The sequence below is a fragment of the Ranitomeya imitator genome, chromosome 8, assembly GCF_032444005.1.
Source record: "Ranitomeya imitator isolate aRanImi1 chromosome 8, aRanImi1.pri, whole genome shotgun sequence".
NCBI classification, from domain to species: domain Eukaryota; kingdom Metazoa; phylum Chordata; class Amphibia; order Anura; family Dendrobatidae; genus Ranitomeya; species Ranitomeya imitator.
Genome location: NC_091289.1, coordinates 15,966,681 through 15,981,315, shown reverse-complemented (window position 1 = coordinate 15,981,315; position 14,635 = coordinate 15,966,681). Strand labels below are relative to the sequence as shown.

Here is a 14,635-nt window from a genome sequence, read left to right as displayed (position 1 = left end):
CTGATAACACCTCTATATACAGTAGATAACGCAGGATCCACCATTCACTATAGGTGATGTCACAGCTCACCTCCTCCTCCTGTACAATGACTGATAACACCTCTATATACAGTAGATAACACAGGATCCATCATTCACAATAGGTGATGTCACAGCTCACCTCCTCCTCCTGTACAATGACTGATAACACCTCTATATACAGTAGATAACACAAGATCCACCATTCACAATAGGTGATGTCACAGCTCACCTCCTCCTCCTGTAGAATGACTGATAACACCTCTATATACAGTAGATAACACAGGATCCTCAGTTCACAATAGGTAATGTCACAGCTCACCTTCTCCTCCTCCTGTACAGTGACAAATAACACCTCTATATACAGCTGATAACACAGGATCCATCATTCACATTAGGTGATGTCACAGCTCACCTCCTCCCCCACCCTCCAAAATGACCTCCTCCCAGATTGGAGCATGCTCAGATACCGCTTCCATACAAATAGTGTCTGAGTCTGTCTACCGCTGCTTATGTCCATGTGTTCAACAGGATGTCAGCGTCTAATATTAGGCTTTGTGGCCAGTGTGAACTTTGCTAAATTTTCAAAATTGAAATGTGAAAAATGTAAAAAAATATAAAAAAATTTGTAAAATAAATATTTATCATAAAAATGAAATTTAAAAACCAGGTCATTTTCTGATGACACATTCTTTAAGATGGATCGTTTTAAAAGGGGGTTGTCCAAAATTAGAAAAACATGGCAATGATTCCAGAAACAGCGCCACACCTGTCCATATGTTGTGCATGGTTTTGCAGCCTGTCCTCATCGAGGGGAATAGTGCTGCAATACTACGCACAACCTGCAGACAGGTGTGGCGCTGTTTTTGTAATCCTGGACACCCCCTTGAATTGATACAACGATAACTGTTCAAATATCTACTCACTTTTTTCAAACACTTGCATTGCTGGTGATGGTGATTGCGAAGACGTCATCATCGCGTCTTGTAGATTGTTCTTCTGAGAAGAGACAGGACCTCCGCCAATTATTAAAATCCTCTCGGCTTCGGTTCTTGCTTTTGCCTCCATTGTTACGTGATCTCCCGAATCCATAGTCGCCTGTAGAAGGTCACTCTCCATAAGATAGGGAGGTAACGTGGGAAGAGGTGTGGTGGGTTCAGGCTCGATAGAAGAATCTGTAGAAAGTTCTATGTCACCCACTTGAATGACCGGATCCATCATTTCTTTCGATTGTGCAAAAGGAGACAAATATTGGTCATCTGAATCATTTCTAAGGGTTATGGACTCCTCAAAGAGGGTGCTACCGTCCTTCTGATAACGGACACCATCTTCAGGAGGAAACTCATTGTCAGCAGACATGACTTCATTACTTTCCAGCCTGGTGTCTTGCAGAGTGAAGTATCCATCCGTGGTTCGGAAAGCCGCCTGGTATCTCCCGGTAGGTTGCACTTCATGGACCTTTGGGATTTTATTGTTATCAAGGAAGTTGTCCTCAATTGTGACTTTCGGGCCTTGAGGCGTCGTAGGGTCATCGTGAGGTTTTTGTCTGCTTTTCAGAAGCTCCTCGGCCATCTCTTCATCTCCGCTTTCTATTTGAAGTTTTTGTATTGGAGTAAAAGGCCCATCATCGCCCACTCGTGAATTTGACACGGGTGTAGAAATTGGAGCTATAATGGTGGAAATGGTTGGGCGGATTGTGGTCAACGTTTCAATGTCATTCTCTTGCAAACGATTTGTTTCCACATCGTTCTCGAGATGTAAGTCATCTCTGACCATTTGAGAAGGTCTCAGGTGGCTCATGTCCCCCTTGTGAGGAACGCTGTTTTCAGTCTTTTTTTCCTTCTCATCTTCTGAGATTTTGGACTTTGCCGGATGCAGTTTGGAAGGAGTTCGCTCAAGTTCTTCTGATGTCGTCACCACAAAACCCGATGGGAACATCTGGCCCATTATATTGGCTTTGTTATTATTATTATCATTATTATTGTATAGAAATTCATTTGAGATCTCTACATTTTCTGTTGATCTCATTGGTCCAGATATAGTCTTGGAAGGTTTGGTGAGGTCCAGATCTTCCTTATTTTTTGCAGTCCAAGAGGGAATATTTGAGATCTCAACATCCGGTGATTCTGAACTCCACCTTGAAGTCTCCTCGGAGAGGTTCCTCATTGAATTGTCCTTAGTCATTTCATAGTTGGGTTGCTCATTAGTGATTTCGACACTAAATAAGGAAGTCGAAGGCTTGATAGCCGTCAAGGTGGCCAGGAATATCATTGCGGCATGCTGTAGACGAGCAGCCATCTTTATGTTCCTTCCGGGGTGGATTTTATCTCATTTGTCTATCGTCTGACCGTGGCTGGCTCCATGTATACTGATACACCCAAGAGACCTGTCATACACAAAAGAAATGCAAAGGTGACTATTTATAGCAAAGTTAATGCCGACACTAAACATTGAGTCAAGTTCATGCAAGCGAGTGAGACGCTTCACACATTCAGGATTTCTTGGTAATTTTGTAACCCCGTTCACATGCACTGGAAAAAATGTGGATTTTTACCTGCATGTGTTACATGCACATTTTGCATTTCTTTCGCTACGTTGAAAATGGCGACATCTGCTGTGAAAAGTTGAAGGTTTTCTGCTAGAGAATGAGCATGATGCAAATGTGAAAATTTGCAGCATGCTCGTTCGTTCAAGTCTGCAGCGTTTGGATGAAAAGTGACCAGCAGCAAATCCAACAAAGGTGGATTTACTATAAGGCCTGATTTACACTGGCTACACTTCTCATGACCAGAGCTTGACATATATACAGCCATGAGGCTGTTGAGTTTCGGTTGGGACGCCCACAGCCCAGTCCGTGAGTCCTGGACCGTTATCCAAGGATATGTGGATTTATACTGTGGTGAAACTGTGATTCACAGCACACCCTGCCTTCATCTGTCTAGGCATGCTGGAGGTTGTAGTTTCCCCACATCTGGTCAGGAATATAGTTGTTTATTATTGTAATTCTTTTACAGGAGACATTGGCTTCAGTGGAAAGGGCAATAACGTGAGTATGGTTTAATTTAGGTTCAATAAAGGAGTCTGCGTCATTCTTTCAATTTAAGGACTTTATTCTGGGTGTGCGTTTTTTTATACAATATCATTATGGAGTTAGTAATGGGGCATCTTATAGATGCCTCTTCATTACTAACCTCTGGGCTTGATGTCACCTGACAATACAAAGGTGACATCAACCCCCCCAACTATCACCTCACTTGTCACCTCACCAGGGAAAGTGGGAAGAACGAGGCTAAGTGCCAGATCTGGTGCATTTTATGGATGCGCCATTTCTGGGGCGGCTGAGAGCTGATGTTTTTAGTCTGGGAGCTGGCCAATATCTATGGCTCCTTCCTAGGCTATTAATATCATCCCACAGCTGCCTGCCTAGCCTTTGCTGGTTATTAATTATTGCAGGACCCTAATGATTTTTGTGGGTGGTCCCCATTTTAATAACCAGGAAAAACAAAGTATACAGGTGTTAGCTGATATTAATAGCCTGGGAAGCTCCATGGGTATTAGCCCCTTCCCAGACTATAAACGTCAGAACCCAGATGTCCACTTTACCTCTGCTGGGTTTTTTTCAGAAAATAATTTATTACATAAAAAAATACATGTACAGTAAGCTACACATGCACTGTACTAATTATATATATGATTGACATCTTTATATCTATCTATTCTATTCTGTCGGGTCACGCTGCAATTATACTGTACACGGCAGATGAATTACCGACTTTTCAAAGGTCATTGGTGTGTAAAAATAGTTTATTTCTCACACCCATTGATTTGCATTGGCGAGTCTTGTCCGAGATACGAGGACAATCGCAACATGCTGTGATTTTTTTCTCAGTCCGATTTCAGCTGAGAAACAAATCGTAGATGAGTCGGGATTCATAGCTTAAAATTGGTCAGAGTGCAATCCGATTTTTCTCTCAGGTGAGTATGAGCCCTAATACCGAGAATCCTTTCAGCGTGACCGATGCGTCGCGCCTTATCCACATTTACTGTTTCATCCTCTGGACTGGTTCTGCAATCTGATTTTTTTTTTTTTTCCTGGGACGAGAAATTCTCAGCGGATGAAATTTCTCCCTGCTAAAGTCAGAACCCCTCCTTCTATTTTCTTTTCTGGCGGAGCACCCTATTAGAGCAAGGGCGAAATGGGAGGCTGACCTGGGGGCGATTGATGATGATCGGTGGGAATCAGTATTGGATTATGTGCCCAAGATATCAATGAGTGAGCCTGGTAGGCTGTCACAATTATTTGTCATTCATAGGGCTTACAGAACCCCAGACATGTTATTCAAAGCCGGATTAAGGCCTAATTCAGAATGCCCTAGATGCTCGCAGTCCGAAGCGGGCATCCTTCATATGTTGTGGCAGTGCCCCAGGCTGTCCTCCTTTTGGGTGGTGGTGTTGAATAAAGTGGGTTTGGCATATAGTTGTAATGTGCCTCGGGATCCTCTGGTATGTGTTTTGGGCTATGTGGAGGAGGTAATAACTGATAAGCTGTATAAAACGGTTATAGCTAGACTGTTATTTATTGCGCGAAAGTTGATCGCCAAATTCTGGATTAGGGAAGAGCCACCAACAAGGAGAGACTTTATGAAGCAAGTGGACCATATCATTGCTTTGGAGAAGAGTATCTACGTTAGGAGGAATAAGATGGACCTCTTTGACAGGTTGTGGAGCCCGTGGCTCGAATCAATGTGACCTGAAGACCTTTTGCCCCTATGGAAATATTTTTTTTTTTGACAAGTCATCTTCCTCTTCTTGTACCTTTGTATGTGATAATTTAGTGGGGGATGACTCTTGACAGGTCTCTAGTGGGTGGGGGGAAGGGGGGTGGGAGTTTGGTTTGGGACTAAATAAGTTTTCTAACAAAAAAAAGTATTGTGTATTTGTATATTGCTGAAAACAAACTATTCCTTTTATTGTTTATGCACAATTTTGATGGTTTAATAAAAATATCTGATTAAAAAAAAAAAAAAAGTCAGAACCCCGTGTTCATCTGAGGCCCCTTTGAAATTCTCTGACATTTCCTCTTTTAATCTTTTCTGTTTTGGTAAAGTCCTTTCCTATTTCTGGGAATTGTCTTCCTAGACAAACATTTAATCTGTAGGAAAAGGATATTCCTCAACCGAGAAAGAAAACCTCACACAGGTTAGTGGGACTCGCTGAACCTAAATCTTGTCTCCACGATCTGTGAGGCTTAATGTGAGCAACTGTTCCCTGTTATCAGCCTCCCCACAGTCTGATATAGCAGGTCCTAAAGTCTTTATATAAGTCCCAACGTGTATCGGAGGCCAATGCCGACTTCTCAGCCTCAGCCCGGCTTCATCGCAGCCGGTACACACCCTAGACGTTGGGATGGTCCTTCTGTTCCCTCCAGGTTCTCTGCACTCTACAGATTTTTAGTGATGTAGAGCGGCCGTGAGCCCCTCCGATATTTGTCCGGATGCAGCAGATGACCCCCACCCACCGGCAATAATATGGATTTTATTGAACTTACGGTTAAGTGTCTCTGCAGCTTCATATGACGACCATTGGATTTTTTTTCCTGCTGTTAGAGAGAAAACGCCGGAGGAGATAAAAGGTCTCATTGTGTGATATTCTGGCCCCGTCGCCGAGTCCACAGCCAATAGTAGCGAGTGGGGCAGCCTGTAGGCCTCTCGTGCACCCACTCCTCTCAGTGCCGGGTGAATAAACAGATGACCGGTTGTAGTGCAGTAACACAGAACCTCCACCCAAAATGGTGTGAAGTCTTATTATAATCTCCTGCTGTCAATCACCCGGCTTTCCCAGACTCTGATATTGGCCTACGACTCATGACAAAGCTGCCTGCAGTACAGGGGCACCCGACATGTGGCGCCACATGGTGCCACCACACACTACTTTATATTGCCATCTCTGGGGATCGTGTATCAGCTTCTGTTGGAGCCACCCTGAACAGATGTCAGGCCACTGATTTCAATGAGTCCTATATTCAAGGGCAAATCTAGAGAGGGGTCTTAATACGCTTACCCCAAGCCAAGAGATTTGCCAACTCTCTTTTTTTTTTTTGGAAGCCGCCCAGATGTTTGGAGAGAGTTGGCAAAAGTTAAATATAAATTATTAAACATTAACCGCTAAACCATCCTTGACCTCAAAGGGTTCTTCTCATCGTAGCCGAACGGGACGGTGCCCCGCTCCTCGTCCTCCTGGTTTCCTGCTTGCAGGGGGCAGTACACTCCTGATTGATTGGCGGTTCGGACAAGTGGCATGGCTGAGCTGCTTTTTGTCCACTGCTGCTATATGAGACAACCTAAAGTGTTAGTCCAAAAAAAAGTCAAGTTACCCCCTATCTATTGAATTTCTCAGCCAGGAGAAAGCTAAGGAACTTTCCATTGGCTTGGGTGGAAGACGGTCTGCAGGAAAACAAAGGCTGCGATCTTCTGATTGCGTCCTGTTTTTTTGTCTTTTCCCCTCTCCTAGACCCGTAGTCTCGGGGTCCTATAACCCCATCTATTGAATAGGAGATAACTTGCTGATCTCTGGGGGTCTGACCCAATCCCAATAATTTTTTAAAATAAACCCACGCCTCTGGTCTCCCCTAGCATCTGTGCCCACTGCCAGGAAGTAACATGTGAGTGACCAATAAGCTGCATCCTACAGGACCCCCAACCCTGACCCCTATTTGCAGGGAGATGTTTGCCATCCGGGGGTAGCCGTCAGCGACTTACGGATCAGATTCCATTTTCAGTGTGGATATAGTATGAATTGGTATGGGATAATAGCCATATTGAAGTCCGTCATTACGCTCATTGCTGTACAATCACAGCAGCTAAGTGAAAACTGTGCAAAACTTTTCGGTAATGGCTGCCATATTCGCTCCAGGCACCGGGTGATAGTGGAGACTGTCTCATTGTAGAAGTGCATCCGTCACCCCCATCCTGGGTCATAAAGTCGTCACAGGGCCCCCGAGTCGGCTCAGCGACATATACAGGTTCAGACTCCACTGCTTTATGCCGCCATGGATCTTTTACACCGCCATATTGTGCCCATGTGTGGTCCGTTATACTCCTGAATCCATTCTTCTGCAGGCAGATGATCATTAGCGTATCCGCAGATCGTATACAATTAACGGCACATACAGTAGTCACTTATATACACGGTAAAAATTCTTTAAGACCCATTCAAACGGGACGATTTTGGCCCATTGATGAGCAACGATGGCCGATCATCTGGCCCATTCACACTGGCTGACAAAGACCATACGGGGAAGAATGGTGATTAACACGATCCCAATACCGCATAATCCTGTCAGCAGCACAACCCGTGTATACATAGGGCAATGTGCTGCCGATAATGATGACTTTTATGCCGCCATGAACGATCTCTACATCCATTGACTGATCATTTTGCTCATTTGTCGGGTAATCGGCGGCATTACCCCAGACGATAATCAGTAATGAACGTACTTATGAGCGCTCGTTCACTTGTTATCGGCCCGTCCAAATGGGCCTTTAGTCTGGTCTGTGAGAGTCCAACAATTCCCATAGTCCGGCAGTTCCCTGATAATCTGCAGCCGCCCCAGACACAATCACGAAGATCCCCCATATTGTTCTGGAAAGGCCATCCTGCTCTCAAGGGTCTGTGTTTTGTCCCCCACCCCTTATTATACGTCGTCTGTTGCCTGTGTGAGGTGAAAATTTTGGGATTTCCCCGTTATATTTACTGCAGCTGAATTATATGGCTGCTCGGGCCTGTCACCGAGGATCTGGAAACCATGGAAACAAGAAAATGGTGCAGGATGTAGGAATATCATACAGTACGGAGAACAGAAGCCGACGTACACTGCCGGGTCCTCACAATACAGAGGTCTGGGGATAGAGGGCCCAATCGGGCTCCGATTCTCAACACCCCCTGCTCAGTAAGTAAGCCCAGCTCTGCGGAAATCTAGGGACTTAGCTGTGCTCTCGGTCCCACCTGGAAACATGCCGATCCTGCTGGGACCACCCATTTATAGACAGGTTTTCTGTAATCCCTGCACCTTTTGTGCCTGGGACATCCCCAAATTTATTAGAATTGCTTCCAGATAATCTGGGAATGATGCCAAGTATGGAAGCCACCACCAGAGGTGCCTTGTGGTGGCTTATTCAGGAGTCGGGAGAGTTGGCGGTAATGTGCTATGTAAGAAGTATGGGCACCAGATCACCATAGTCCAAGGTCCTGTCTGGTCCACCATGACAGCCGGAGAAGGGCGGTCTTCACTTCTGCCTCCAAAATCCTGGACTTTGCTTCCGCGTACTAGGTGGCACGCACATCATGACTTTGTGGGGCCTAGTAAGCACAAGAGGCGCCCAGTATGCCTGACCAAGGATGCCGGACGCAGAAGAGAAGGTTGGCCTACTCCATCTGTCAAGGAGGCCCGGACTGGATGCCAGTCCAGGGCAATGCAAATCTTTCTACTCAACTCTAATCGGCACCTTTAAGGGTCAGGATCTGTCAAACTTCTGCCCTACTGTGTAGGCGACCATGCTATACAGATCTCTGGCATGGCACGTCTGTGGTGTATACACCAAGCCGAGGGATGTATATGGAAGGATGAGGAGTTTTGGCCTACTAGGCATCAAGCCCAGGTATAACGTCCGCACGTGGACCCCAGATCTTCAGACTAGACCTCTCATACTCGGAGTCTCTCCGCACTTTACAGACTCAGCAGATGAAAGTCAGCGTAGGTTCTGTGCTGTGTAGGAGACGCCATATGTTGTTTTTGCAGACGGGTTTGGAATTCTGGAAAAAACAACATTGAAATATTTAACGTCAGATATGAAGACATCTGCCCGCCATGTCTGTGAGGGGCCCTTTAAGGCGAGAGATGTTTATTTGTAGTGTGCGCTATATACTGATGAAATAGGAGGTGGTGTGCCAAAAACATTACCAGAAAGGTGTGCGCAAAGCAAAAATCATAAATTCAAAGACACAGAATAGACCATCTAGTAGACAACCAATCAAAATTTGGCTTTGGTAAGCCAATATTAAGTGTTTAATGTTTCTGCAGCACCTCTACAGGGAAAAAGAAGTATTACACAGTTACTATTGTAACTTTGGATGTGTCGGGTCCTCCAGAGGTGTAGATCCTCTTTGTCATCTGCCCTTAGCTCCCTCTTTTCTAGTCCGGTCACATTTTAGTCTTTTTGGACTACTCGCTCCACCCATTCATCCAACATCCTGGACTCTCAGGGAGTTTTGATAAATTGAAGGACTAAATATTTCTGAAATGAATTTTTCATGTTGGATTTATGGGAAGCTAATTACTGGTGAGTGCTCGGAGATTTACAGCATATTGATCATCATGACCAACATCGCTCCCGCCATTCATGTTTTATCATCTCGTCCCCCTCCCCAGAGAGTTCTGTTACTTATCTGCTGAGATCTTCAGGCACAGGGTGAATGCCGCTCCGACGTTCACACAAATCATATGTGATGCGTGACATCCCCACGTCACACCTCATTTGTAATGTTCCTTATGAATGAATGCAATCATTTTCTAATACATGTCAAACCTCCGAGCGAAAAGGGCAAAGTCTAGAGGTCATCAGCCTGCAATATAATACCCCAGACACACGGGTACCAAACATATCAGCATGACAAGCTGCGGGGGTCCTATAGTGATCACAGGGACTGGCACAATAATAAACAAGGGCAACGGTTCAACATCGACAACCCAAGGGCAGATTACTGGCAGACGGGACCATGGGAGAGCAGCTCTGGAGGATAATACAGCATACATAATGTAATGTCTGTACACAGTGACTCCACCAGCAGAATAGTGAGTGCAGCTCTGGGGTATAATAAGGATGTAACCCAGGATCAGTAATGTAATGTATGTACACAGTGACTGCACCAGCAGAATAGTGAGTGCAGCTCTGGGGTATAATAAGGATGTAACCCAGGATCAGTAATGTAATGTATGTACACAGTGATTGCACCAGCAGAATAGTGAGTGCAGCTCTGGAGTATAATACAGGAGATAACTCAGGATCAGTACTGTATGTATGTACACAGTGACTGCACCAGCAGAATAGTGAGTGCAGCTCTGGAGTATAATACAGAATGTAACTTAGGATCAGTAATGTAATGTATGTACACAGTGACTGCACCAGCGGAATAGTGAGTGCAGCTCTGGGGTATAATACAGGATGTAACTTAGGATCAGTAATGTAATGTATGTACATAGTGACTGCAGCAGGCAGAATAGTGAGTGCAGCTCTGGAGTATAATACAGGATGTCACTCTGGATCAGTAATGTAATGTATGTACACAGTGACTACATCAGCAGAATAGTGAGTGCAGCTCTGGAGTATAATACAGAATGTAACTCTGGATCAGTAATGTAATGTATGTACACAGTGACTGCACCAGCAGAATAGTGAGTGCAGCTCTGGAGTATAATACAGGATGTAACTCAGGATCAGTAATGTAATGTATGAACACAGTGACTACATCAGCAGAATAGTGAGTGCAGCTCTGGAGTATAATACAGGATGTAACTCTGGATTAGTAATGTAATGTATGTACACAGTGACTGCACCAGCAGAATAGTGAGTGCAGCTCTGGAGTATAATACAGGATGTAACTCAGGATCAGTAATGTAATGTATGTACACAGTGACTGCACCAGCAGAATAGTGAGTGCAGCTCTGGAGTATAATACAGAATGTAACTCAGGATCAGTAATGTAATGTATGTACATAGTGACTCCACCAGCAGAATAGTGAGTGCAGCTCTGGAGTATAATACAGAATGTAACTCAGGATCAGTAATGTAATGTATGTACATAGTGACTCCACCAGCAGAATAGTGAGTGCAGCTCTGGAGTATAATACAGGATGTAACTCTGGATCAGTAATGTAATGTATGTACACAGTGACTGCACCAACATAATAGTGAGCGCAGCTCTGGAGTATAATACAGGATGTAACTCTGGATCAGTACAGGATCAGTATTGTAATGTATGTACACAGTGACTGCACCAGCAGAATAGTGAGTGCAGCTCTGAAGTATAATACAGGATGAGAATAACTGTTTAACTCCATATCAGCATGGGTTTATGAGAAATCGCTCCTGTCAAACCAATCTAATCAGTTTTTATGAAGAGGTAAGCTATAGACTGGACCACGGTGAGTCATTGGACGTGGTATATCTCGATTTTTCCAAAGCGTTTGATACCGTGCCGCACAAGAGGTTGGTACACAAAATGAGAATGCTTGGTCTGGGGGAAAATGTGTGTAAATGGGTTAGTAACTGGCTTAGTGATAGAAAGCAGAGGGTGGTTATAAATGGTATAGTCTCTAACTGGGTCGCTGTGACCAGTGGGGTACCGCAGGGGTCAGTATTGGGACCTGTTCTCTTCAACATATTCATTAATGATCTGGTAGAAGGTTTACACAGTAAAATATCGATATTTGCAGATGATACAAAACTATGTAAAGCAGTTAATACAAGAGAAGATAGTATTCTGCTACAGATGGATCTGGATAAGTTGGAAACTTGGGTTGAAAGGTCGCAGATGAGGTTTAACAATGATAAATGTAAGGTTATACACATGGGAAGAGGGAATCAATATCACCATTACACACTGAACGGGAAACCACTGGGTAAATCTGACAGGGAGAAGGACTTGGGGATCCTAGTTAATGATAAACTTACCTGGAGCAGCCAGTGCCAGGCAGCAGCTGCCAAGGCAAACAGGATCATGGGGTGCATTAAAAGAGGTCTGGATACACATGATGAGAGCATTATACTGCCTCTGTACAAATCCCTAGTTAGACCGCACATGGAGTACTGTGTCCAGTTTTGGGCACCGGTGCTCAGGAAGGATATAATGGAACTAGAGAGAGTACAAAGGAGGGCAACAAAATTAATAAAGGGGATGGGAGAACTACAATACCCAGATAGATTAGCGAAATTAGGATTATTTAGTCTAGAAAAAAGACGACTGAGGGGCGATCTAATAACCATGTATAAGTATATAAGGGGACAATACAAATATCTCGCTGAGGATCTGTTTATACCAAGGAAGGTGACGGGCACAAGGGGGCATTCTTTGCGTCTGGAGGAGAGAAGGTTTTTCCACCAACATAGAAGAGGATTCTTTACTGTTAGGGCAGTGAGAATCTGGAATTGCTTGCCTGAGGAGGTGGTGATGGCGAACTCAGTCGAGGGGTTCAAGAGAGGCCTGGATGTCTTCCTGGAGCAGAACAATATTGTATCATACAATTATTAGGTTCTGTAGAAGGACGTAGATCTGGGTATTTATTATGATGGAATATAGGCTGAACTGGATGGACAAATGTCTTTTTTCGGCCTTACTAACTATGTTACTATGTTACTATGTTACTATGTAACTCAGGATCAGTAATGTATGTACACAGTGACTGCACCAGCAGAATAGTGAGTGCAGCTCTGGAGTATAATACAGGATGTAACTCAGGATCAGTAATGTAATGTATGTACACAGTGACTGCACCAGCAGAATAGTGAGTGCAGCTCTGGAGTATAATACAGAATGTAACTCAGGATCAGTAATGTAATGTATGTACATAGTGACTCCACCAGCAGAATAGTGAGTGCAGCTCTGGAGTATAATACAGAATGTAACTCAGGATCAGTAATGTAATGTATGTACATAGTGACTCCACCAGCAGAATAGTGAGTGCAGCTCTGGAGTATAATACAGGATGTAACTCTGGATCAGTAATGTAATGTATGTACACAGTGACTGCACCAACATAATAGTGAGCGCAGCTCTGGAGTATAATACAGGATGTAACTCTGGATCAGTAATGTAATGTATGTACATAGTGACTCCACTAGCAGAATAGTGTGTGCAGCTCTGGGGTATAATACAGGATGTAACTCAGGATCAGTAATGTAATGTTTGTACACAGTGACTGCACCAGCATAATAGTGAGCGCAGCTCTGGAGTATAATACAGGATGTAACTCTGGATCAGTAATGTAATGTATGTACATAGTGACTCCACCAGCATAATAGTGAGTGCAGCTCTGGGGTATAATACAGGATGTAACTCAGGATCAGTAATGTAATGTATGTACACAGTGACTTCACCAGCAGAATAGGGAGTACAGCTCTGGGGTATAATACAGGATGTAACTCAGGATCCGTAATGTAATGTATGTACACAGTGACTGCACCAGCAGAATAGTGAGTGCAGCTCTGGGGTATAATACAGGATATAACTCTGGATCAGTACAGGATCAGTATTGTAATGTATGTACACAGTGACTGCACCAGCAGAATAGGGAGTACAGCTCTGGGGTATAATACAGGATGTAACTCAGGATCCGTAATGTAATGTATGTACACAGTGACTGCACCAGCAGAATAGGGAGTACAGCTCTGGGGTATAATACAGGATGTAACTCAGGATCCGTAATGTAATGTATGTACACAGTGACTGCACCAGCAGAATAGTGAGCACAGCTCTGGAGTATAATACAGGATATAACTCTGGATCAGTACAGGATCAGTATTGTAATGTATGTACACAGTGACTGCACCAGCAGAATAGTGAGTGCAGCTCTGGGGTATAATACAGGAGGTAACTCAGGATCAGTAATGTAATGTATGTACACAGTGACTGCACCAGGAGAATAGTGAGTGCAGCTCTGGAGTATAATACAGGATGTAACTCAGGATCAGTAATGTATGTACATAGTGACTCCACCAGCAGAATAGTGAGCGCAGCTCTGGAGAATAATACAGGATGTACCTCTGGATCAGTAATGTAATGTATGTACACAGTGAGTGCACCAGCAGAATAGTGAGTGCAGCTCTGGGGTATAATACAGGATGTAACTCAGGATCAGTAATGTATGTACACAGTGACTGCACCAGCAGAATAGTGAGTGCAGCTCTGGAGTATAATACAGGATGTAACTCAGGATCAGTAATGTAATGTATGTACACAGTCACTGCACCAGCAGAATAGTGAGCGCAGCTCTGGAGGAAAATACAGTACGTAACTCAGGATCAGTAATGTAATGTATGTACACAGTCACTGCACCAGCAGAATAGTGAGCGCAGCTCTGGAGGAAAATACAGTACGTAACTCAGGATCCAAGGTGGGACTTCTACCTGTGTTAGATCAGTTCTGTTACATTCACTAAGTTGATAATTGGGATAGAGAAGATAACTAGTATTTACTTGCATCTCCATGGCAGGTGATCAGGCTGGGATTGTGATACAGTATATTCATGGAGAACCATCTATGATCCTTATAATACTGTTTATATAGATGTGAAATGTATCAAAATTTGCATTGTGCCCTAATTAATAAAAAGGGGTGACCGGGATTATAAAAAAAAGTTTTTTCTTTTTAATTTTCTGAAACAGCGCCTCCCGGGTCCGGTGGAGGTGTCTGGTATTACAGCTGCATTCTAATTACATGAATGCTGAAATACCAGTGACTTTGGGCAAGATTGGTGCCTTTTCTGAAAAAAAAAGACCCTCATTCCTAATTCCAGACCACCGCTGCAAATAAAAGAAACAGCAGTTAAAACTAACAAAAGATA

At 43.9% G+C, this 14,635-nt stretch overlaps 2 protein-coding genes across 4 annotated transcripts in view; one reads left to right on the top strand and one right to left on the bottom strand.

The window, feature by feature from the left end:
• Window positions 1-14,635, top strand: part of CRELD1 (cysteine rich with EGF like domains 1) — a 110,467-nt gene that overhangs the window by 54,621 nt on the left and 41,211 nt on the right. The gene's annotated exons all lie outside the window — the stretch shown is intronic.
• Window positions 1-14,635, bottom strand: part of PRRT3 (proline rich transmembrane protein 3) — a 55,849-nt gene that overhangs the window by 21,448 nt on the left and 19,766 nt on the right. For both annotated transcript variants that reach the window (XM_069736396.1, XM_069736397.1), the window contains exon 2: window positions 945-2,404. In XM_069736396.1, coding sequence (XP_069592497.1) covers window positions 945-2,316 — 1,372 coding nt within the window. In that variant the 5' untranslated portion in view covers window positions 2,317-2,404. The remainder of the gene's footprint in view (window positions 1-944; window positions 2,405-14,635) is intronic.